The sequence below is a fragment of the Pteropus medius genome, unplaced genomic scaffold (assembly GCF_902729225.1).
Source record: "Pteropus medius unplaced genomic scaffold, Ma_sr-lr_union100, whole genome shotgun sequence".
NCBI classification, from domain to species: Eukaryota; Metazoa; Chordata; class Mammalia; order Chiroptera; family Pteropodidae; genus Pteropus; species Pteropus medius.
Genome location: NW_024349799.1, coordinates 13,767,126 through 13,793,081, shown reverse-complemented (window position 1 = coordinate 13,793,081; position 25,956 = coordinate 13,767,126). Strand labels below are relative to the sequence as shown.

The 25,956-nt window shown below is 35.6% G+C and overlaps 1 protein-coding gene across 4 annotated transcripts in view; it reads left to right on the top strand.

Moving 5' to 3' along the window:
- SSH2 (slingshot protein phosphatase 2) overlaps positions 1 to 25,956 on the top strand; it is a 223,245-nt gene that overhangs the window by 89,277 nt on the left and 108,012 nt on the right. For all 4 annotated transcript variants that reach the window (XR_005658057.1, XM_039886176.1, XM_039886175.1 and 1 more), the window contains one exon: positions 8,735 to 8,778. Coding sequence is in view for 3 of the 4 variants with exons in the window: in XM_039886176.1 (XP_039742110.1) it covers positions 8,735 to 8,778 (44 nt within the window). In the remaining variant the exon portion in view is untranslated. The remainder of the gene's footprint in view (positions 1 to 8,734; positions 8,779 to 25,956) is intronic.

Here is a 25,956-nt window from a genome sequence, read left to right as displayed (position 1 = left end):
CTTGGTGGTGATAAATTTCTTTTGCTTATTTTTGTCTGGGAAGCTCTTTATCTGTCCTTCAACTCTAAATGATAGTTTTGCTGGATAAATTATTCGTGGTTGTAAATCCTGGGTCTTCATCTTGTCGAATATTTTTTGCCAAGCCCTTCTGTCCTGCATAGTTTCTTTTGAGAAATCAGCTGCCAGTCTTATGAGTGTTCTCTTATAAGTAACTATCTGTTTTTCTCTTGCTACTTTTAATATTCTTTCTTTGTATTTAACCTTTGGCATTTTAATTACGATGTGTCTTGGTGTGGGCCTCTTTGGATCCCTGATTTTTGGAATTCTCTGAGCTTCCTGAGTTTTTATGTCCATTTCCTTCACCAGATTAGGGAAATTTTCCATCATAATTTCTTCAAACAGCTGTTCAATATCTTGATTTTCTTCAGTTATGCTGATCAGATGGATATTTGGACCCTAAATAGTGTCCCATATTCTCCTTAAATTATTTATAGTCTTGGCTTCTTATCTCTTGCTGTTCTGATTGCATGTTTTTGGCCTTCCCATCCTTTAGATAGGGCATTTGATCCTTTTCTTTATTCATTTTGATTAATCTTTTGTTTATTCCATTTAATATACTTCTCATCTCGGATAATATGTTCTCCATTTCAGATTGGTTCCCTTTTATAATTTCCATTTCCATTTTTGTTTTTTATCTCTTTGTTGGAATTCTCTACACTTCCCAAAAGTTCATCGAGCATCTTTATAACCAGTGTTTTGAACTCTGCATCTGTTAGATTGATTACTTGACTCCATTATATCTGGATCTCTGTTCTGTTCTCTCATATGGTTTCCACTCCTTTGTCTTCCCATTTTGGGTGCCTTTCTCTGTCTGTTTCTTTGTACTTAAGCAAAGCTCCTAAGTCTCCTGGTCTTATTAGTGTGGCTTTGTGTAGTAGGTGTCCAGTGGCACAGTCCTGAGAGGGGTTCAGCTGCAGGCCAAATTTAGCCCAAGCCTCTGCCCCTTCGGGGCCACCTGTTAAGATTCAGCAAGCAACCCACAGATGCTGTGCTTATAGTTGCCTCAAAAGGCCACACCAGAAACCGAGGCCAGCTGCCCCCAGTGTGAGTCTAGGCACTGCTCAACAAGGAGCACCTGACTTGCTGAGGATACACCTGGATGTGGCTTGGCGAGGGCCACGAGTTGGGGGAGGCGGATTTCAGGGAATCCTCTGGGCGGAGCAACTTCTGTTATCCAGTTTGATGACATCTCAGCTATGGTGGCGCTGTGTCCGGAGCACTGGTGGGGGGAGAGCTCAACAGAGAACAATGGATACCACCAGCACTTCTGTACCGAGTGAGTCTCACCTTGGTCCTCAGTCCAACAATGTCGCCTTGTAAGTCCCTGGTGCCCCCTGCGCACAGCCGAATCGACATTGGTGCTCAGAGCGTACAGGTCCGTCACCGCGAAAATCCGCTCATGGACACGGCCCCCCCTTTTTTTTCATGACAATTAGTCATGCCTCAGCTGGTTTTATTTTCTATTTTTTAAATTTAGTTATCATTTATATTAATTGAAGGAATGATTTAAATTTTTTCTTCCCCTGTCTACCTTCCCCCTCCCCGCCCCCACCCTTTGGTAAACACTAGTCCATTGTCCATTTCCATGAGTCTCTGTCCTGCTCATTTATTGCTTTTAGGTTTATGTCCCACATATAAGTGATATCTGATGAAATTTCAACTTTTTTTGTCTGGCTTATTTCGCTTACCATGATTATTTCGAGGTCCATCCATGTTGTTGCAAATGGCAGTATTTCATCTCTTCTTATGGCTGAGTAATATTCCATTGTATATGTGTACCACATAGCTTCTATCGTAGGACACTTCGGTTGCTTCCATGTCCTGGCAACAGTGAATAATGCTGCTCTGAACATCAGTGTGCAAATATCTTTTCGGGTATGGGTTTTCAAGTCTTTTGGGGTAAATACTCAGTAGAGGGATTGCTGGATCATATGGTAGATCAATTCTTAGTTTTTTGAGGAACCTCCATACTGTTTTCCATAGTGGCTGTACCAGTTATCAGTCCCACAAGCAGTGTATGAGGGTTCCTTTTTCTCTGCATCCTCTCCGGCATTTGTTACTACTTGTCCTGTTGATTATAGCTATTCTAACAGGTGTGAGATGGTATCTCATTGTGATTTTGATTTGCATTTCCATAATAGCTAACAACGTTGAGCATCTTTTCATATATTTGTTGGCCATTTGTATGTCCTCTAGGGAGAAGTATATGTTCAGATCCTCTGCCTATTTTTTTATTGGATCGTTTTGTTTTTTTGTTGTTATTGAGTTATATGAGTTCTCTGTATATTTTGGATATTAGGCCCTTATCGGAGGCGTTGCTCGCAAATATATTATCCATTCGGATGGTTGTCTCTTTACCTTGTTGACGATTTCTTTTGCTGAGCAGAAACTTTTTAGTTTGATGTAGTCCCATTCATTTATTTTTGCTTCGACTTCCCTTGCCTTTGAGGTCAAATTCATAAAATCCTCTTTAAGTCCCAGGTCCTTGAGTTTAATCCCTATGTTTTCTTCTATGCATTTTATTGTTTCAGGTCTTATATTCAGGTCCTTAATCCATTTTGAGTTAATTTTGGTGTGTAGTGATAGACAACAGTCAGTCTAATTTCATCCTTTTGCAGGTGGCTTTCCAGTTTTTCCAAAACCATTTATTGAAGAAGCTTTCCTTTCTCCACCGTATATTTTTGGCTTTTTTGTCAAAATTTAATTGCCCATGTAAATATGGATTTACTTCTGAACTCTCGATTGTGTTCCACTGGTCCGTGTTTCTGTTTTTATACCAATACCATGACGTTTTGATTACTGTCGCTTTGTAGTATAATTTGAAGTCAGGCAGAGTGATGCCTCCAGCCTCGTTCTTTTTTCTCAGAATGGCTTTGGCAATTCAGGGTCTTTTGTGCTTCCATACTAATCTGATGATTTTTTGTTCCATTTCTTTAAAAAATGCCAATGGGATTTTGAGGGAGATTGCATTAAATCTATATAACTATGTTGATTCTTCCAGTCCCAAAACACGGAATATCTTTCCATTTCTTTGTATCTTCTTGGATTTTTTTAAAAAAGGTCATAGTTTTTATTACATAGGTCCTTCACATGTTTTGTTAGATTTATTCCTTGGTATTTTATTCTTTTTGTTGCAATTGCAAAAGGAATTATTTTTTCCACTTCTTTTTCTGACACTTTGTTATTAGAATATAGGAACGCTATGGATTTTTGAACATTGATTTTGTATCCAGAAACTTTACTGTTTTTGCTTATTATTTCTAGTAGTGTTCTTGTGGAGTCTTTAGAGTTTTCTGTATAGAGAATCATGTCATCCACAAATTGTGACAGTTTGATTTCTTTCCTATTTCGATGCCTTTTATATCTTTCTCTTGCCTGATTGCATTCCCTAGGACCTCCAATGTTATATCGAATAAGAGTGGTGATAGTGGACAGCCTTGCCTTGTTCCTGATCTTAGAGGGAAGGTTTTTAGTTTTTCACAATTAAGTATAATGTTGGCTGAGGACTTGTCATATATGGCCTTCATTATGTTAAGGTATTTTCTTCCTATACCAATTTTGTTAAGTGTTTTGATCATAAATGGATGCTGTATCTTGTCGAAGGCTTTTTCTGCATCTATTGATATGGTCATAATGATTCTTATTTTTTAATTTGTTTATATGATGTATCACATTAATCAATTTGCGTATGTTGAACCATCCCTTCATCTCTGGGATGAAGCCCACTTGATCGTGGTGTATAATCTTTTTAATATGTTACTGTACTTGGTTCACTAGTATCTTATTTAGGATTTTTGCACCTGTGTTCATGAGAGATATTGGTCTGTAGTTTTCTTTTTTCGTGTGTGTTATCTTTACCAGGTTTGGTATTAGAGTAATATTGGCCTCATAAAATGAGTTGGGAAGTTTTGCTTCCTCTTTGAGTTTTTGGAAGTTTAAAGAGAATAGGTATTAAATCTTCTTTGAATGTTTGGTAGAATTCACTGGTGAAGCCATCTGGTCTTGGACTTTTACTTTTTGGTAAGTTTTTGATGATTGTTTCAATTTCCATACTGCCGATTAGTCTATTTAGAATTTCCAGTTCTTGATTCAGTCTAGGAAGGTTGTATTTTTCTAAGTACTGATCCATTTCTTCTAGGTTATTAAATTTGGTGTTATATACTTTTTCATAGTATTCTTGTATGATCCTTTGTATTTCTGCAGTATCTGTCGAATTTCCCCTCTTTCATCTCTGATTTTGTTTATTTGTGTCCTTTCTCTTTTTTCTTTACTGAGTCTAGCCAGGGGTTTATCAATTTTATTAACCTTTTCAGCTCTTTGTTGTATTTATTTTTTCTATTGTTTTGTTTGTTTGCTTGTTTTCAATTTCATTTAATTCTGCTCTAATTTTGATGATTTCTTTCCTTTTGCTGGCTTTAGGCTTCATTTATTCTTCCTTTCTAGTTTTTTAAGATGAAGCATTAGGGTGATTATTTGGGCTCGTTCTTGTTTTTGGAGGTAGGCCTGTAATGATATGAACTTTCCTCTTATGACCACTTTTGCCATATCCCAAAAATTTTGTATGTTGTACTATCATTATTATTTGTTTCTATGTATTTCTTGATCTCTTTTTATTTCGTCTCTGACCCAGTTATTCTTCAGTAGTATGTTGTTTAATCTCCATGTATTTGTGGTTCTTCCTGATTTCTTTTTGCAGTTGATCTCTAGTTTCAAAGCATTATGATTAGAGAATATGGTTGGTATGATTTCAACCCTCTTATATTTATTGAGGCTATCTCTGTGTCCCAATATGTAGTCAATCTTTGAGAATGTTCCATGTGCACTAGAGAAGAATGTGTAAGCAGCTGTATGAAAGGCTCTGTAAATGTCAGTTATGTCCAGTTGGTCTAATATATCATTTAAGGATGTTATTTCCTTATTAATTTTCTGTTTGGATGATCTGTCCATATCCACCAGTGGGGTATTTAGGTCCCCTACTATGATAGTGTTTTGGTCTGTTTCTCCCTTTAGTTCTGTTATTAATTGCTTTACATATTTCGAGGCTCCTTGATTGACAGCATAGATATAAATAATAAGTGTTATGTCTCCTTGGTGCATGATTCCCTTTATCATTATGAAGTGTCCCTCAGTATCTTTCTTTTTTATTTTGAAGTCTATTTCATCTGATATTAGTACCGCTACTCCTGCTTTTCTCTGAATGCCATTTGCTTGAAATATCATTTTCCACCCTTTCACTTTGAGTACATATTTGTCTTTGGAGCTGAGATGTGTCTCCTGGAGGCAGCATATGGTTGGGTTTTGTTTTTTGATTCATTGGTGAGTTCAGTCCATTTACATTTAGGGTGATTACTGAAATACGAGGTCTTCTTATAGCCATTTTATCTTTTGCTTTCCGGTAACTCAGTGTTTCCATTGCTTCCTTGTCCTTATGTTTCTGTTTGTTTGTTTGTTTGTTTTGTTTTTAATTTTGGTTGGCTTTTGTGGGTTTTCCCTCTGGTCCTTCTTGTTTTGTTACATACTTTGGTTCTGAATCTTTGGTGTGTGGTTACCATTATGAATATGTAAAGGATAGTTACACACACACACACACACACACACACACACACACACACACACACAGTCGTCCCTTTTCTTCTGCACTTGCCTTATCTTCATTCTCCTTTGTGAATTTGCATCTTTGAGTCCTCCCCTTTTCAGTCATTGCTGTCTCAGTTTGTCCCTATGTATGCTGAACATTCATTAGTATCTTGCTATAGCAAATCTCTTCTTATTTTTAAGCTTATAATGCCCTATTCCTAGTAAGGGTTGTACTCCTATGCTTCTATCAGCCTGCTAGTCACTTTACTCCTAATTACATTTTTTTTTTTTTGGTCATTTTGTTTTAGGTGAGCTGCCCCCTTTCAGTATTTCCTATAGTGCAGGCCATGTAGTGAATTCCCTCAATTTTTATATGTCTGAAAATGTCTTTATTTCTCCTTCATATCTAAAGGAGAGCTTAGCTGGATACATTATTCTTGACTGGTAGTTCCTTTCATTTAATAGTTTGAATATTTCTCTCCTTTCTGGCTTGTAAGGTGTGTGCTGAGAAGTCCAACAATAATCTAATGGGTTTTCCTTTATAGGTTATATCTTCTTTTCCCTGGACGCCTTGAGAATTCTGTCTTTGTTGTTGATTTTTGATAATTTTAACACAATATGCCTTTTTGGGTTGAGATAATTGGATGTTCTATTGACTTCTTGAATTCCAAGCTCCAGCTCATTCCTTAGATTTGGGAAATTCTCGTTAACTATTTGTCTGAAAATGCTTTCTAATCCCTGCTCCTTTTCCTCGCCTTTGATAATACCCATTATTCTTATGTTTCCTCTTCTGATTTTATCACCTAGTTCTTGTATTTCTCTTTCACTATTTTTCATTCTTCTGTTCCTCTCTTCCTTCTGATTTATTTCTAGATTTCTGTCTTCGATATCACTGATCCTTTCCTCCATTTGGTCAACTCTATTTCCTAAGCTTCTTATTTCATTTTTCAACTCTTGCAGTGTGTTCTTTATCTCCAGAAGGTCTATTTGGTTCTTTTTGAAGGTTTCAGTTTCCTTGCTAAAGAACTCATTCTGCGCATCTAGTTGTTTTTCCAACTCCTGAAATTGTTGATGTGATACATTTCGGAACTCTGAGTTTTCCAGAAGTACCATCCTAAATTCTCTCATTTAAGTTGTATATTTTTATGTCTATAAGCTTATTTTCTGGAGATTTTTCTCTTTCTTTCTGAAATGACTTGTCACTTTGGTTGTTCATGGTGTTTAATGGACTATTTCTCCGCCTGGGCATTAATGGAAGTGTGTTCTGATTTTTTTTTTTTCCAGAAAGAAGATTTATTATATAATGGTTCCTAGCCTGTTGCAAAGGAAGTGTTTTTCTTTTGGTTTCCAGTAGGTGGCGTCTAAGCCCCTTGGAACTCTGCTTTATATAGAGTCTTAATAATGTCTTTTTTTTTCCTTATAAATATTTAATCATGCTCGCTACCCTCAGTCTCAGTTCCTGTCAGCATTAGCGACAGTTTCAGTAGCATTTGCTCAGATTCCCCTGGGGCTCCATGGCTTTCTGCCTCGGAGGATATGGGGGGAGAGGCCCTCTGGGTTGGCGGATGGAGGCTGTGGCTCAGCCTCGGTTTTGCAACCGCAGCCAGTAAAAATCAACTGTTGATTCTCTGCCATCCCCGTTTTTCTGCCGTTCCCATTTCTCTGCCTTCTGCCCTGATGACTGGGCATTGCTGCTGGCTATGTGGAGCTCACAGCACTCCCAGGCAGGGCTGTTCAGGGAAGTCGCCACACCTTCCTCCCTCCCCCTTCTCTTACAGGGCGCTCTGGTGGCCGTGAGAGGCAACTTCTTTGTTTTTCCCAGTCCACCACTCGACACCCAGAATTCTGACCTTTGGTAGCTCTTTTGCGCAGATCCCACATTCAGACGTGCTGATGTGCAGTTTGGGTGTTTTTTTTGTTGAGTTTTAGTTATTCAGCTTATTGTTGTTTCAAGGAGAGAGATCCAGGGACGTCTCTCACCCAGCCATGTTTCTGATGTCACTCTGGACATGGCCCCTTTAAGAGGCATCTGCTGCTGCCGCAGCCTCCATCTCACTCAGCCACTCGAGATCCAACAGCTCCATGTCCTCGCCCCGTCCTACCTTCTGCTATTGCAGGGTGATTTCTTGGATTTCTCCCTAGTTGTGTGGCTTGTTCATCCCAGGTGATTTTTCCTTGCTGCTGCTCCTTGTTTCCCTCACAACTTTGATTTGGTCACCAGAGGGATGAACAGAGCCTCTACCATCTATGCCATTTTTTGCTCCACTGGGAAGGCAGTATTTTATCAGTTTTAATTCTTGCTTCACAATATGAGTTTCCTTGGGCAACTTCTTTCCTCTGTGAATTTCAGTTTCTTCATCTGTAAAATATTCATATCTTGTTGAGTTTAAATTGCTATAACACCTTCAATTATTTTCAGTGCCACTAAGAAAAACTAAATATTGCAATTAAACTATGATTCAGTGATTTTTTTATCACATTGATTTATCCTAAGTTATGTGTGTATATTAGAATCAGTGGAAAATATGGTACCATCAACCTTCTTTCTGAGTTTATAAGGAAAAGGTAGAACAATGTACTTAAAGTGTTGAGCAAGGTGCCTGACATGTTATACTCAAGAAGTAGTAGCCATTATGTTGATGGTAATGGTGATTTGATAATGAGCACTTTATGAAATGGTGCTTATTGTTTAGGTTGTTCTTTGGGGATAAGAATCATTAATAGGTCATCTCGGTGAGATTTGGTGGTAGTCAGAATGCCCACTCATTTTGAATTCGTAGCATAACAATAATATAACTATATGAAACAATAATATAACATCTTCAGTTGGCTTTTAGAGGTAATTCTTTTAATTATCAGTACTTTGTTATCAATGAAATTTGTAGACTATTGTTGAAGTTTCCTCTGGGAATAAATTCTATTGATTTATATAACCTCCTGGGTTGGTTGAAGTCACTTTTTATAGAGAGAATTTAGTTCAAGTGCACAGCTTGAAAGGGATATTCTTACATAAAACGCTTAGTAAAATTGCATTGTTGACATTGTGATATGAGACCTCAGGTTGTAACTTATTTTTCTCATTTTCCTGTCTATACAGGAGGCAGACAGTGGGGAGGAGGAATGCCGGTCACAGCCCAGGAGGTATGTTTGTTCATTATATCCTATAGCATTTCTGTAGTTAATGCTTTTTCTCTGATTTTTTTCTCGGTCTTATCATATTAGCTTATCTCTGGTTTTCCAAACTCCTTAATTGGTCTCTAATGGGATTGCTTTAAGAATCTAGTTACTGACTCAAAGATTTTAAATGGTAGATTGCATTATGTTGTACACCTGAAACATATAATTTTGTATGTCATCATACTTCAACAATTAAATAAATGAATTAAATAAAATAAGTAAAATGATAGATTGCTTTTTAGAAAATGCAGAAAGGCCCAGTTTTGAACCAAGTCTCTAGAACTATCTTGGGTAATAAAAAAGCAAATATTCTTTACCTTTTAGGAAAATATCAACTGAAGAAAATTTTAGCCTTTAGTTTTGCACTTATATTTGTCATTCATTTTGATAGATTTTGCACTTCTTTCAGATTGGTTAATATTTTACTTCCTAAATACAAAGGATATATTGAATAACTTACTCAGTCCTTTCAAATACGATGAAACTTTTTTTCTCCCTCTCATGCAGTAGGGGGCATGCTGTTAAAAGGGTACCAATATCTGCTACCATTAAAAAAAAAATTATGAGACATCTAGGAAGTATATAACATTTCTGTAATTTCCTTTAAGTGGTTTTTTAAATTGACTCTCCTACAGGAAGCAGTTCCGGTAAATCCTAGATGGTCATTTAAATGTTAGCAAACTTGTATCCTCTGAACACAATCACATGAGCCATTCTGGATGATACAAAGAAAAGAGACAATAAGCATGATCATTGTACAGAAGCTGGCTAAAGAAAATGTTTCCTTAATGATAATTATCAGGTGTTTGTTGATATATACCTCGCTCTTATAAACTACAACTTAATGTAAAAATAGTTCCTTTTCATCAGTAACTAAGGTTATTGGCAATATTTTCTAGCCTTGGTTATCACAAAAATTTTGGCATAAAGCTTAATTTTTCACCATCTCTTAGGGAAGATCTGACAGTGAAGTGTCATTGTTTTGCATAGGGCTAAGACATAGAAACCAGAAGAAATTTTAGCTGAATGCTTACCAGAGGCATCATAACCTTATTCCCATTGAATAAAAAAGGATTCCAAAAAATTCTTAAATTTTCTAGTAGACCAAATTTAAAGATCTCTGGGTTAATTTTAATTAAGCTTTACATATGACTTGGCATCTACTGGGATAATTGTTGTTCCAAAAAAGTTACATAATGATGAAGCAATGAAGTTTATTCTCTTATTCACAGCACTGAATTATCAAGCCATTAAGAACCATAAAGACCCCTGTTTTTAAAGTTATTGGCAATAAATCATAAATATGATTAGAGGGTTTGTGTAGGCTTCTAGTCATGAGAAAAAAAGTCATTTATAGAAATAAATGAAGAAAAACCTAGTAGCACCCATTTGAAAAAATCAAAATTTTAATTGCCTATTGTACTTTCTTACAATGTGTGTTTCCCAGGCTGTTTCTAAATCTAATTACTTAAGTTTGACTCAAAGCAAAAAAACTCCTAAGTGCCAAATCAATGCCTCTTGAGCTAGGTGATATGTAAGAGGATGATTTTTGTGTGCTTTGCTGCTACAGATTGTTCTGGCATTCTCCATCACTTACCTGAGAATAAACCAGCATTGAGTTAGCATCTTTTCATTGAGCATGCCTGAACTCATCTTGCCAGTTGTTGGTTCAATTGTGGTTTATAGTAGGGAATTGAATAGTAAAGTACATATCATTAAAACTAATACCAGTTCCAGGTAATAAAAAACATGTTGCATTAATGATCTTTTATTTTAACCAAAAACCATTTATTTAAATCATGTTTAAAGTAATCTTATAATTAGCCCAAACCACGATGCCTTTAAAAACCAATGTGCCCAGGCAACAACAACAAAAAATAAATAATTGAGACTACATCAAAATGTAAAACTTCTGTGCACCAAAGGACATAGTCAACAGTGAAAGGCAACCCACAGAATAGGAAAAAATATCTGAAAATCGTATAAGGGGTTAATGTCCAGAATATATAAAGAACTCTTACAAGTCAACAACAAAAGACATAAACAGTCTTAGTCAGCTTGGGCTCTTATAATAAAATACCATAGACTGAGTGACTTAAACAATAGGCATTTATTTCTTACAGTTCTAGAGGTTGAGAAGTCCAAGATCAATTTGGTTCCTGGTGAGTGCCCTCTTCTTGACTTACAGACAGCTGCCGTCTTGCTGTGTCCTTACATGGCTGTGAGTGAGAGAGTGCTCTGATCTCTTCCTCTTTTTATATGGCTACTAATCCTTTTGTGGAGGCTCCATCTTCATGACATTATTTAACCTTAATTATCTCTCAAAGGCTCCCATATCCAAATGCCATCACATTGGGAGTTGGAGCTTCAACCTGTGAAATTGGGGTGGCACACATTCCACCCCTGACTCCTAAAATATTGTCCTTTTCACATACAAACTATTTATTCCATCCCAACAGCCCCAAAAGTCTTAACTCATCCTAGCATCAACTCTAAAGTCCAAAGTCTCATCTAAATACCATCTAAATCAGATATGAGTGAGACTTCAGGCAAAATTCTTCTCCACCTATGATCCTGTGAAACCAGATAAGCTATGTACTTCAAAATACAGTGGTAGGATAGGCATCAAATAGACATTCCCATTCCAAAAGGGAAAAACAAAAGAAAGAAGAGGTGACAGGTCCCAAGTAAGTCCAAAGTTTAGCGAGGCAAATTCCATTAGATCTTAGAGCTCAAGAATTATCCTCTTTGGTTTGATACTTTGCCTTCTGGACCGACAGGGGCAGTGGTCCTGCTTTCAGGACCCACTAGAATGGTGGTGTCATCCCTGCGGGGCAGCCCTGCACCTTTGACTCTCTTGGAGTACTACCCATGTTGTGTTCTACAAGGGCTGACCCACGTGGTGCTCTGTTGAGCAGTGGTCCCGCCCTTTGAAACCAGGGTAGAGGCCATCTTATATCTCAGGCTTTGCACTCTAGGCCTGTGGTGGGAGTAGCAGCCCTGACGATCTCTGAATCGCCTTTGGGGTCCTTCCTTTTTCTTGAAGGATAATGCATGTTCACACTTCCTTAATTTCTAATCATTTTGTTTCCTTTAGTCTCAGCTGGCAGTTTTTCTGCTAGTATAATCCCATTCCTATTCCTGGCTTCTGTCGAGATGGCCAGTTAGTTCTGTGGTTCACACCCACATTAATTTTACCAAATGGTTGGTCACCACACTCTTGGTGTTTTCTTCTGAACATGCTCTCATTTTTTGCAATACGAACAGGCTGAGAATTTAAAAAAAAATTTTAAGTTCTTTTTCTTTTTCTGCTTCACAACTCTTTCTTCAATTCATTTATTTCTTCAACTATTTTACTATAAACAGTCAGGAGGAACTGGGTTGCTCCTTCAACACTTTGTGTAGAAATTTTCTGAGCTAAATATCCAATTTCATTGCTCACAAGTTCTGCTTTTCACAAAACACTAGAACGGGACCAGAATTCAGCCAAGTCCTTTGTTACTTTATAACAAGGATTGCCTTTCCACCACTGTCTGGTAATATGTTCTTCATTTCCATCTGAGATCTCATCACAATGGCCCTTATCTCCCACATTTCTACCAACATTCTATTCGTGAATATTATGTATTCTCGAAAAAGAAGGCTTTTTCTCCTGCTCTTCTCTTTTTTTTCTGCCAGGATTGCCTTTTAACACTCCCTTCTTGGCAATCTCAGCCTTTTTTGGCATACAACTCGAAACTCTTCCAGCTCTACCCCACTATCCAGTTCCAAAGTTGCTTCCAAATTTTTAGATATTTGTTACAGTAGCATCCTACCTCTCAGTACTAAAATCTGTATTAGTCAGAGTTTTCCAGACAGACTTAATGGGAAATATATAGATAGATAGATTTATTATAAGGAATTGACTCATACAATTATGGAACCTGAGAAGTCCTAAGATCTGCAAGTTGGAGACCCAGGAGAGCTGAAGACATAACTTCCAGTTTGAATCGCAGTCCGAAGTCAGGACAAGACTGATGTCTTAGCTCAAAGTCAAGTCAGGCAGAAAGAATGAATTCTTCCTTACTCAGCCTTTTGTTCTATTCAAGCCTTCAATGGAATAGTGAAACTCACCCACATTGGAGAGAGTAATCTGCTTTATTCAGTCTACTGATTCAAATGTTAATCTCATCCAGAAATTCCCTCAGAGACATAATGTTTAATCAAATATCTGGGCACCCTGTAGCCCAATCAGATTAACACATAAAGTTAACCATTATATAACCTCAATTAAAAATGGGCAAAAAACTTGAATAGACATTTCTCTCCAAAGAAGATAAACAATGACCAATAAGCACATGAAAAGATGCTCAACTTCACTAATCATTAGGGAAATGCAAATCAAAATTATAATGAGATATCATCTCACATTCATTACAATGTCCACTATCCAAAAAACAGAAAATAACAAGTGTTGATAAGGATGTGAAGAACTTGAAAGCCTTGTGCACTGTTGGTGGGAATTTAAAAGGGTACCATATGACGAGTCCTCAAAAATTTAAAATAGAATTACCACATGATTCAGCAATTCCACTTCCAAATATGTACCCAAGAATTAAAGGCAGAGTCGCGAGAAGTTCGTACACTCATGTTCACCACAGTACTATTCACAGCAGCCAAATGTCCGTTAACAGATGAATGGATAAACAAAATGTGGCATATGCTTACAATAGAATATTATTTAGTCCTAAAAAGGAAGGAAATTCTGACACATGCTATAACTTGGATGAAACTTGAGAACATTATGCTAAGTGAAATAAGCCAGTTACAAAAGGACACATATTGTATGATTCCCCTTATATGAGGTACCTTCAGTGGTCAAATTCTCAGAGATGGAAAGTAGAATGTTGGTTACCAGGGGCTGGGAGAAGGGGAGGACGAGAGTTATTGTTTAATGGGTACAGAGTTTCCCTTTTGGAAGCGAATAAAGTTCTAGATATGGATGATGATGATAGCTGCACAACAGTATGAATTTATTTAATGCTACTGTACACTTAAAAATGGTTATGATTGCAAGTTTTGTTATGTGTATTCTACTACAATTTAAAAACAAACAGGCCCCTTTTTTAATGACATTTAAATTCTAGGAATAATTTGTCTTTCTCAGAAAATAGGCATAAAAAGATAGCATGATTACAGAACTGAAAACCAAATTGTGTGTCATTACTTTTCTAGCGAAAAGCTAAAATAGATGAAATTCAACGCCAGTCTTCCTTTTGCATACTTATGAGCTCATAGATTTTATTCTTGTTGTGTAATGACCCACTTTGCTGACTGGGGAACAGCTGAGAAGGTAACTATAAAACTAAATCATAAAGCATGCCAATATTAAACTATTTTGACCTATAAACAGCTATCTCATATGAGACAACCTAATAAAATTATGATAACAAATGAAAAAAAAGAAATATGCCAGCAAAATAAAAATTTGAAATCCAAAGACGTCTTTTTTAGGGTGAATAGCTGTGGTAAGATACAAAGTACTTTAGATTTAAATTAAGAAAATAAACATTTTAATTACAATAGAGTTATTTCATTCCTGTCTATACCAGCTTTAAGAATTGTATAAAGTAAAAAGGAATGACAATTTAGGAAATTGCCTTTGGAGTGAGCAATTTATAGTATTATAAAATAACATGGGTTCAAAGACCTGGGAGAAATTGTTCTTTTTAAAATGTTTTTCCCCAACTCAAGCAATACATATATGTTGCCAATTTTTATGTTTTTAACAACTCAGTGCAAAGTAACTTTTCATGTTCAGCCCAAAACCTCTCCTATTTTTAAGCCTAGTTTCTTCCTCTTTAGTCTTCATAAATGCAAAGATTTACTCACTATCTACTGAAAAAGTTCTTCACTTTTGAAAACTTATTGTTTTCCCTAAGGTACTTCAAACCTAGCAATGAAAAGAAAGTTTTCAGCAGATAGAGGAGAGAGAGAGCAATGTGGGCCAGTGAAGTCTCAGACAATCTCTTGGAAGAGCCAGGTCTTGAGTAAATGAATTTAGATAGGAGAGCAGAAGAGCATTCCAAATGTAGAAGGATGGGAGAGAGAAGAAGGAAATCCTCAGTAATTTGGATATAGGTGCTAATGTGTTTTGGGGACAATAAGAAGATAATTGTCTATGTCTTAAAAGCAGAGGAGTTTTGATTTGATGAGAGATCTTTGTATGGAGGAATGACATGACTGCCAGAAGAGAGACTAGCAGTGTTATACAGTATAAGAAAAGGCAAGCAGATTCTCCAGGAAGCTGTTGCAGGTAAATGGCTAGAGGTGGGCAATCACCTCCCCATCTGACAGCACCATGAGGACAGAGACTGTCTTTTATCTCAGTATCCACAGCAGTTAGCATATAGTTGACACTCAGTAAACGTTTGTGGAATGAATAAATGAGAATAGAAAATGTTGATATCTTTACTAGAAATTATATCTTTACTAGAAGTGAATCAGGGCATGTCTTTGTGTAAGATATAGTTTCACAATGGTACTGTTATTAATTCACTTAGTTTGTGGAAAAATCTTTCCTCTAGATCTCTGTCTCTGGTACTTCATCAAGTTTTCTTTATCTTTTATTTGCTCTATTATTTGTTTTTTACTTTTGAGATATCATTTAATTCCAGCCTATTTGGTAGAATAATTTTTGTATGGATTTATGTATCATAATGACAATAAATGTACTACATTGCCTGTATTTTGGCTGTGAAGAGTACGGATGTACTTCTACTTCAGTATATGTTCCAGTTAAAGAGTATATTAACCTGAAGAATACTTTACTTCCAAAACTGAAACCCTGTACCCATCAAACAGTAATTCCCCATCCTTCTCTTCCTCCAGCCCCTGGCAACCAACATTCTACTTTCCATTTCTGAGAATGTAACTACTGTAGGTACCTCATATAAGGAGAATCATACAATGTATGTCCTTTTGTAACTGGCTTATTTCATTTAGCATAGTGTCCTCAAGTTTCATCCAAGTTATAGCATGTGTCAAAATTTCGTTTTTAAAGCTGAATAGTATTTTATTGTATATATATGCCACACTTTATTTCTCCATTTATCTGTTAATGGACATTTAGGTTGCTTCCACCTTTTGGCTATTGTGAATAATGTTGCTATGAACATGGGTGTACAGATTTCTCAAGACCCAGCTTTTAATTGAGTATTACTCAGAAGTGGATCATATAGTAATTCTATTTTTAATATTTTAAAGACCCACCATACTGTACCATTTTACATTCTGACCACCAGTGCACAAGGGTTTCAAGTTCTTCACATTTCTACCAATACTTGTTATTTTCTGGTTTTTGGATAGTGGACTTCCTAATGAATGTGAGGTGGAATTCATTGATTTAAAAAAAAAAAATAGAAAGTGGTAAAGAGGAAAAGTCCATTGTAAATATGAGCTGACAATTTAATCCTTATATTTTATCTTTTTATTTTTTGATTTTGAAAAATCTCTTATTACAGAAAAGTTACAAATACAGTACAAAGAAGTTTTTTTCTTGAGCTATTTGATAGTAAGATGTTCCACCAGCTTGTTTTCTGTTTTAAGAAATAGAATGATGACATCAGCATTTCATGGAGAAGTGAAATATTTGTTGAGCTTATAACAGAATATATGTGTGATTGATTGATTGATTGATTTACTAAAGTAGAGCTTTTCATGCATTAAAAACTTCTAACTGACCACACCGAAACTGTACTTCTTTTCCATTGGCCCTTCTGAAGTTTAAATCTCTACCTCCCACTATGTGGGTTACTCTTCTAATTCAAAGAACTATCAGCTGTTTATAAACATTTGGGTGTGGCCACAAGGGGGTGTAGTGAACTGTTCTCTCATCTCTGAGTTCTGCCATTGTATGAAGTAGCCCCTTTATATTGCTGAGTGCACACTTTTAAAAGCTCTTTTCCTAGCCACTTGACAAGAGTAAGAATTTTCATTTCACTAAAGTACTTTTTATTTCTGAAGAATGTATTCATAGGCTCTCTTTTATATTTATCTGGCATGTTCTGTTTCTGGTAGCAATGAAAAGCATTCTTAAATCTGATTTGAAAAGCAAATCTAATTATTGCAGCCATGATGAAATTAGGTATACCTTTTAAGCTAGGTAAATAATCTTTTTTCCCCCAGATGTTATTCTTCATGGTGTAAACAAACATACAAAAAAAGTAAATTTCTCTCCAATTCTTGATTTTGCCAAGCTAAGTTTTGGAATAGTTGTTTTCTTGTATCATAAAAACCCAAAGACCAATAAGTATCAAATACCTATCACTGCTGGCAGAGGATTCTGAGAAGATGTTTGAATAGGAAGCATCAGGAATCTGTCTCTTTACCTAGACAACAATTGCACTGCAGTATCTGTCTGATGTAACTATTTTGGAACTCTAGAATCTGTTGAAGACTTGCAACTTCCAGGGGAAGACTTGAAAGGTAAACTGTGGTCAATTTCAGCCCTTTGCTTTTAGCAGATGCCCTTCCTCCACCCTTAGTCCATCGCAGGCTGCTCTGCATGTGTTCCTGAAGGAGCTTGCACACAGCTTTAGGAGACAGGATGGGCAAAAATGACTTTATCCTCTCGCTATCGGGGATCTGTGCTCTGATAGTTTATTGCTGCTTCTGATCACAGAGGTGTCAGCAAAGAGGCAGGCAGCTGTTGTTGCACCTCTCATTGTTGCAGGATCCTTTCCCTCTAGCCGAAATAACTTTCAGACATTTAAAGGGCTGGCAGCCTTTTTTATCTCCCTTCTTTTTTTGCTTTTTTCCCTTTTGGGAGCCGAACATTAAAGACTAGGACATTTAAGAATAACTGCATACAAGGCGATAATTAGAAAGTGACCAAACATACCCACAGAAAGGCCCAAAAGTGACTTTAAGTTTATACCTCAGTCTGATCCATTGCACAGAGACTGCTTACAACAATCAAAATGATAATGATGATAATAATATAATAATAATAATGATAATAAAAAATAGTAAATCTTGGAGAAAATGGAGAATCTAATTTCCAAAATTACTACATTATTAGATTCAAATATCCAATGTTCAACCAAAAAAATCATAAGGCATACAAAAAAACAGGAAAGTACCAATTGAAAGGAAAATTGTCCGTGAAAGAGACCTAATGGCAGATATACTATATAAAGACTTTAAAACAACTTTCTTAAAGATGCTAAAAGAACTAAAAGATGATGTGAAGAAAATCAAGAAAATTATGTGTAAACAAAATGAAAATATTACTAAAAACTTAAAAAGAAACCCAAAAGAACTTCTGGAGCTGGAAAGTACAGTAACTGAAATGAAAAATCCCTAGATGAATTCAAATGCAGATTTGAGCAGACAGGAGAAAGTATTATCAAACTTGAAGATAGGAAAATGGAAATTCTCAAGTCAGAGGAACAGAAAGAAAAAAGACTGACGAAAAGCAAACAGAGCCTAAAAGACCTATGGGACACTATTAAGAGGACCAACATACATATTGTGGGAGTCCCAGAAGGAGGAGAGAGAATATTTGAAGAAATAATGGCTAAAAATTTCATTAATTTGATGAAAGATGAAAGAATATAAATATCTAAGAAGGTCAATGAATTTCAAGTAAGATGAACTCAAAGTAGAACTATACTGAGACACATTATAAACAAACTTTCAAAAGACAAAGAATCTTGAAAGTAGTGAGAGAGAAGTGTATTGTCACATATGAGGGATCTTCAATAAGACTATAAACAGATTTCTCATCGGAAACTTGGAAGCCAGAAGACAGTCAGCTAATATATTCAAATGCTAAAAGAAAAACAAAAACAAAAACCTGTCAACCAAGAATTCTATATCTGGCAAAATTGCCCTTTAAAAGTGAGAAATTAAGACATTCTAGATATACAGAAACTGAGGGAGTTGGCAATCACTAGACCTGCCTTGCAAGAAATGCTCAAGGGCTTCTTGGAAGGTGAAATGAAAAGACACCAGACAGTAACTGGAAGCCATATGGAGAAATAAAGATCTCAACAGAGTTAAATACAAGGACAGTTATAAAAACTAGTATTATTGTAACAATGATTTGTAACTATACTTTTTTCCTATGCGATTTAAGAAATGAATACATTTAAAGAAAAAAGTTATTAATGTAAAAGCTAGTGTTACTATAACTTTGCTTTCTAACTCCAAATCTTGTTTTCTACATAATTTAAGAGTCTACTGCATTTAAAAAAATGATTACTTTATGTTTTTGGACACATAGTGTATAAAGATGGAGTGTTGCGACATCAACCACTAAAAGGGATGAAGATAGAGCTGTAATGGAGCAGGGCTTTTGTATGTTATTGAAGCCAAGCTGGTATATATTGAAATCAGAGTGTTATAACTTTAGATTGTTAAATGTAACTTCCATTATAATCACCATAATATTAGCTACAGAATATACAGAAAAGGAAATGAGAAAAGAATGTAAACATTTCACTACAAAAGAATTGAAGGACCAAAAAATGCTGTAAGGCATATATTTAAAAAAATAGCACAATGACAGAAGTGAATCTCTTCTTTTCAGTAATTACCCTGTGAATGGATTAAACTCTCCAGTCAAAACAGATTGGCATAAGAGTTAAAAACATATAACCCAAGTACAAGAAACTCATTTGAGATTCAAAGACACAAGACAGGTTGAAAGTGAAAGGATGGGAATGTTTCCATGCAAATGGTAACCAGAAGAGAGCAGGGATGGGTATACTAATACCAGTTAAAATAGACTTCATATTAAAAAAAAAAAGTTTACAAGAGACAAAGGACATTACATATTAACAAAAGATTCAATACAGCAAGAAGATATAACAGTTATAAACATTTATACATCTGATGACCATCAAAATGTGTGAAGCAAAAACTGACAGAATTGAAAGGAGAAATAGACTAAAACCAAGGAGACATCTCCCTTAAGAACTAGATGGATGCTGTATAAGATCTAATGATTAAATAAGTGATAATAGCAATGAATTTTTAATTTTAGCTACAATCCAATATGAGGTTTCTGTACATTTTTTAAAAAGTCCACTTTCAGTAATTGCAAAGTGCTATACAAATATTCTTTATAGAAATACTTCTAAAAGGGCATTGGCAGGGAGCTACAAGAGAGAGCTAAAGCCACAGCTACTACTATCATCTCCAGTGTTCTACATGTGGATGCAATATCCCCCTTGGTACCCACATGTACTTCTACCAGTTATGGACAATCCAGATGTAGCTCTTCAGCAATGTGAGTTGTAACTTCTTGCATCAATGTTTGTTCATTCCATCAAGGTCCAAAAGATTCAGGCTGAAGACCACAACCTAGGCCTCAGATTCTGAAGCCACATCATAAGGCTGGTGGAAAACACAATTATTGGTTCTCAAATGGAATTAAACCAGATTAGAGTGACCTTTTATTATCAACTAAATCTTTGTATGGTGGATCTATAGAACACAACTGGAGCATCCATCACAGTTGTGGCTATTACTTGGAAAGCCTTCTTTGTTTGGCTCTTAGTGACCATAGCCCTCTATTGAAACAGTTGAAATTGATGGTGAATCCTTTGACCTAAGACTGTAACGGGGCATGGCTCCTAGAAGTGGCAGTGTATTTTTGTCATGCCCTAAGGAAGGTCTTGAGACCTATTCAGCTCACGGATCCTGGATAAAACAAAAGTTTTAGAGGAATCACGTACTCCATAGGTCTATCACCTTAGATGACTAATTCATGGCACTCTCAAGGAATACCTTCAACAATTTTGTGCTTTATTTACATAGACCACATGAAAGGGGCCAACCTTGGGAAGTCTCTTGCTTTTTGGGTTATCACTTTTTGCTGAGTCCACCAATAGAGTCGTGCTCAATGCTGAACTGTCCTTCAACCCTCAGGGCTAGTGGGCAGCAGTGCTCTAAGTGATTGTGGCAGAAACTGTGTCAACTACTGCTGGAAGGAGTCTGTAGAGGCAGATGTGTAGATTCTTTTTTTTCCCTTGCCTTAGGTCATATAGCTACTCAGTGTTGGATCAAAATTGAAACTACTCATATTACTACAGAACTTGTACTCATTTTTTTTTACTATTATTTTTTCAATTATAGTTGACATTTAATGTTATTTTATATTTGTTTCAGGTATACAGCATAGTGTTTAGACATTTATATAATTTATGAAGTGATCCCCCAATAAGTCTAGTACCCACCCAGAACCATACATAGTTATTACAATATTATTGACTATATTCCTTATGCTGTACTTTACATCCTCATGACTATTTCATGACTATTGATTGTACTTCTTAATTCCTTCACCTTTTTCACCTAGCCCACATACCCCGCTCCCATCTGGCAACCATCAGTTTGTTCTCTGTATCTATAAGTCTGTTTCTGTTTTGTTTGTTCATTTATATTGTTCTTTAGATTCCACATATAAGTGAAATCATATGGTATTTGTCTTTCTCTGTCTGACTTATTTCAGCAGATGTGTAGGTCCTACTAACCAGAGCCTAATCCTAGAAACTACTCATGATCCAAAGTCCTGCTAGGCCTACTGCCTTCCCCTTGCCATAGAGTTTTTAAAGCATTCGAAGAGCTTTTTCCAGATTATGTTTAAAATTAAAAGCAAAGCCATGTAAGGAACTCAAGAGTAGAAGTAGAGTAGTGATGACTTGTATAGGTATTGGCTTACCAAATTTAGCAAGACCGTTAATTGGTATTATCTCAGGGTAAGGCCCTACCCTACAGACAGAACAATACAACCAAGAAAACCCAGGAATGAGTTTGAAGCCATACATCCAGGATAGGAGAACCACTACATTAAGGACTTTTTTTCCATCAACAACAACAACAACAAATCATAACCTACAATTTAAAGACAACTATATATCCAAAAGAAAAGACACATTCACAGGATAGTTTCACATATTTATGAAAAAGTTTTAGTGAATTTGCTACTAATCCTGCTCGAAAATTATGTTGAATTTTTGGGTCTGTTCTGTATTAATTTGGTTTATAAAATTAGCAATGAAAGTTCTTAATAATTCACAGATCTCTCTAAGGAAAGACTTTATTTTTTACTCTTTTTTGTCTCCCTCTAGGCTGTCAGCTCCTATGCATTCCTCATTCTTGCATTCCCTAGGTCCAGGCCAAGCCCTGGCAACTAATAGGCATGCATTACCTAAATGTGAAATTACTGAGTAAATAAGTGATAAATGTATAAATTGACACTAGGGAAGCTTATATAGCAACAGGCATCTTGTAGCTTTAAAAGTAATTCATGACTGAATGATTACCTTTTTATAGTGCTGTTATCTTCTCCCAAAATTATTTTCCCAATTAAATAAAAGGTACAGTTAATTTCATTTTTTGAAGAAATAGCCCACAAATAAGAACCAAAGATTTGTCCATTCTTCACTTCTTCACTCTAACCCCCAGAATTAAAATCTCACCTTCCACCAGGAAATATTCAAGGATCTTAAAAAAATTAATAAAATTAATATACTTTCCTTTTTGTTCACTACAAGTTATTCATTTTAGATGAAAGAGTAAGAGGAAAAGTTTATTCTGAACACTTAATTCAGAACTGCTGAGTTCAATATCAGGCCAAGTTTTTTTCCCCCCTTCTCTTATATTCTTATGCTTGTGGCTTGAAATAGTATAAACTGTAGGAACTCCTGATATGTATAACTTTCTTTACCCCGAAACATACATACATACATACACACACACATACAGACATACATACATATGTGTGTGTTTGTCCACAAGGTATACACAAGCATATATTTCAGGGTAAGAAAAATTTTATATATATATGTATGTATGTATTTATTAGTATGTATGTATGTATCATCTGTGTCTATGTTTTAAATGTATATTAAAGAAAATATACCATAGAAAGATTCCCTGTTATAACCCAAATGAACTCTCAGTTGCCATCGTATCCCTTCAACATTCATAATTATCTCAAAAGATGATGAGTAAACTAATGGAGAATTTTTACAAAGTGAAACTAAAGAGCACTTACTAGAACTAATATGTCGAATATTATCTGTAGACTATTTGTCTTCAGAAAAGGTAGTTCAAATGCTGGTCATATTTTCATCAGATACTTTTAGAAAACAAGATCTCTGAAAAACAAAAGATTTCCCAGGTAAAGTTAAAAATTTATTCCAGAGCAGCATCTGTTCTTTAAATTAGGATTAAACAGGAAATGTATATAAATTATAGGCATACAAATATTTTCTATCAACCTGTATAATGGCAAGGACATTTTTATGGATAAAAATTCAGTTCTGTTTTAGCCTTCCTGTTTAGTTAGATAAGACTCCAAGTCTACAGTGTTGATTTTCTTTCTATATATACAAAGGGGTCATCCAGGGAAGTGTGGACATGTAGCAGTATAGTAGCGGGAAAGAGCAACGAACTAAGAGCAAGAAGACCTGATTTTAGTTTTGTCTCCTCTTACTATGTTAAGCTTCAGTTTCTTCATCTATAAAATAAGGATGACATCTGCCCATTTATCCTATAGGATCGTTGAAAAGCAAATAAAATAGTTTATAGGAGAGTTTTAACAAATATTAAGCACCAAATATTACGGCAAGATGTAAAGTGACTGTACTTTCACTAGTATTTGACAATTCTTTTCCATTTTATTTCACAAACAGCCTAACTTCTCTAACTCTGTCTACGACTAACCCTTTACATCGTATAGTATTAAGATCATTAATGAGAAAAAACAAGAACAGAAGTCGTCAGACTTTAGATACCAATTAAGTTCTTATTTAACAAATGTAGTATTGCATTTGAAACTGGAGCTTCCCATCTCTGAGTCAGTAGGTCAGATCTGATTCAACCTGGATGATTATTACCTAAAGTCACAGCCACTGGATGCCATTTGGAAAACCCTATTTAAAGGTACTGATCATTTTGTTTCATCCACTCAATGAATTTTTATTAAGGAAAGACTCATCTACTTGCTTCTCTGACTCACTACTATTCCACCATCCTGAGGCAGAAAGAATGTATGAATAAACATAATCGGCAGACTATTATGGTATTAATTATTCACTGGGAATTTCCCCAAGCTAAGCGGCCATTTGGAGAGAGAAAGACCTGTTATCAATGAACTATCCCAACCCTAAAGCTGTTGTGCTGAAACACCAAACAAAAGGTCAGAAAATTTAGAAACTGTTTGAAACACATAATTGGTTGTGAGCCACCTTTGCTTACAACAGTCCTTACTCTTCAGTGGAAAAATTCTCACTTCATGTTCTAACAGAACTCTTTGCTTCCCTTTCACAGTACTGCCAACACTATTGTTACATGTTATTTGTTGTCTGTTCTTGCCACTTAAAACTGAGTGAGGGCAGGAATGATCTCTATCTTGTTCATGGTTGTATCCTTGAATTCTGGCACATAGAAGAAGGTACTCAGTAACTTTTGGAAGTAGGAATGAATAAAGAACCAAACTTTTCATGCATTTACAGGCTTCGAGAAAAGATAATTAGCTTCTTTGAGCCCACTCCCCCAACTCTGTAATAGAAACAAGAATATTTTACAGTTTTTCATAAGGATTTAAGATAAAAAAAGGTTAAGTGCCTATTATAGTTAATAGGCCCTCAACAAGTAGTAACTATTATTATTTTTGCTATTATTCTTTCTTATCATTATAAACTGAGTTCTTCTAAAACTAGGATTATAATTTTATGCCCATAATAAACAAATCTTTACAGTACATATTTCAAAAACTTTCAAAATCACTACAGCCTAGTTCTTCATCCAAAAAAAAGCAGTTGATATTACGATTAAAGCCTTTTTCAAATAAGTTAAAATACGCCTGGGAAGCCAGTTTGTCTTGTTTTGTTTTGTTTAACTATCCCTCTTCTTAAGAACTGGAACATCTAATCAATGAAATCACTTTTAATATGCAATTGAGTTAAATGATTATCTTAGGTTAATATACAAATTCTACAGAATACCAAATGACTCAATGTTAAGAAGACCAAACTTGGAGCTTTTTATTAAAAGGATGATCTATAACATATATTTTACACACATAGTCTCTCTTACAAATATATTGCTGCTGTCTGCTGTATCTTTAGCCACATAAAATATTTATAATTGATATGAAAATATAGGCCTTGTAGAAGATAGAAAAGGCATATTTGGAAAGATTACGAATAATTACACGTAGTAATATTATGCCAATAGAAAGTTCATGTGTGTTACTGTTTTTGAGTTGGAGATTTTATCTTTGTTTGAAAAGAGGAAATGGTTGTTGTTTTTTTTAAAAAAAAAATAATAATAATAATAACCTGTTGGCCAGAAGTTACATACGAAATTCCAAGTTCCTTAACGATAATTAGGTAACCACTCAGGTGCTCAATTTTTGGAGTACCAAGTTCCACCATGTAAAGCTCACTAACTGGATTCTTCCCCTCTCCCCCGGTTTTGTTTTTTACAACTGTAGTTTTATTTTGGGTGTACTGAACTCTAAATGCCATATAGCATGCTGGTAGTGATGTCTGGTGGGAGTTTGGGAACTGGCCTGGAATTGAGGAGGTGAGGATTACTTAACAGCATGGAGACATTGGTTGAGATTGCCAAGGGAGAGGGTTAGCCATTATTTTAACACTCTTATCTCTGATTTTGCATCTACTCTTAGGCCATACAAACACATACAGAAAGGCAGCAAATAAGCCTCTACAGATGTCTTCATATGTCAGGCATATGTCAAGAATGAGAAATTAAATTATCCTTAACACACACACACACACACACACACACAATTACATTTTTCTGTCACTAGACATTTCTGGAAAATGGCTGACAAGCCAATTTGATATGGATCTTTTAGGTTCTAGTGTGTGAACACATTTCAGAAGGTTTTGAATCTGCAGAACATTCTAATGGTCTTGTCATCTATACCTTTCTGTTTCTTTGAGTTTGAACTCTTTAAATATTGTATCCTTTAAGTTAAAAATGCTTGCAGGTCGAGTTCAGTTATTGTGACGATGTCCTCTTTTGTCATTGGGTTAAATATATAAATATATAATGAGGCTTGTTTCCCTCATAAACGTGATCAGGTCTTATCAGACTAAAAAATTAAAATATAATTTA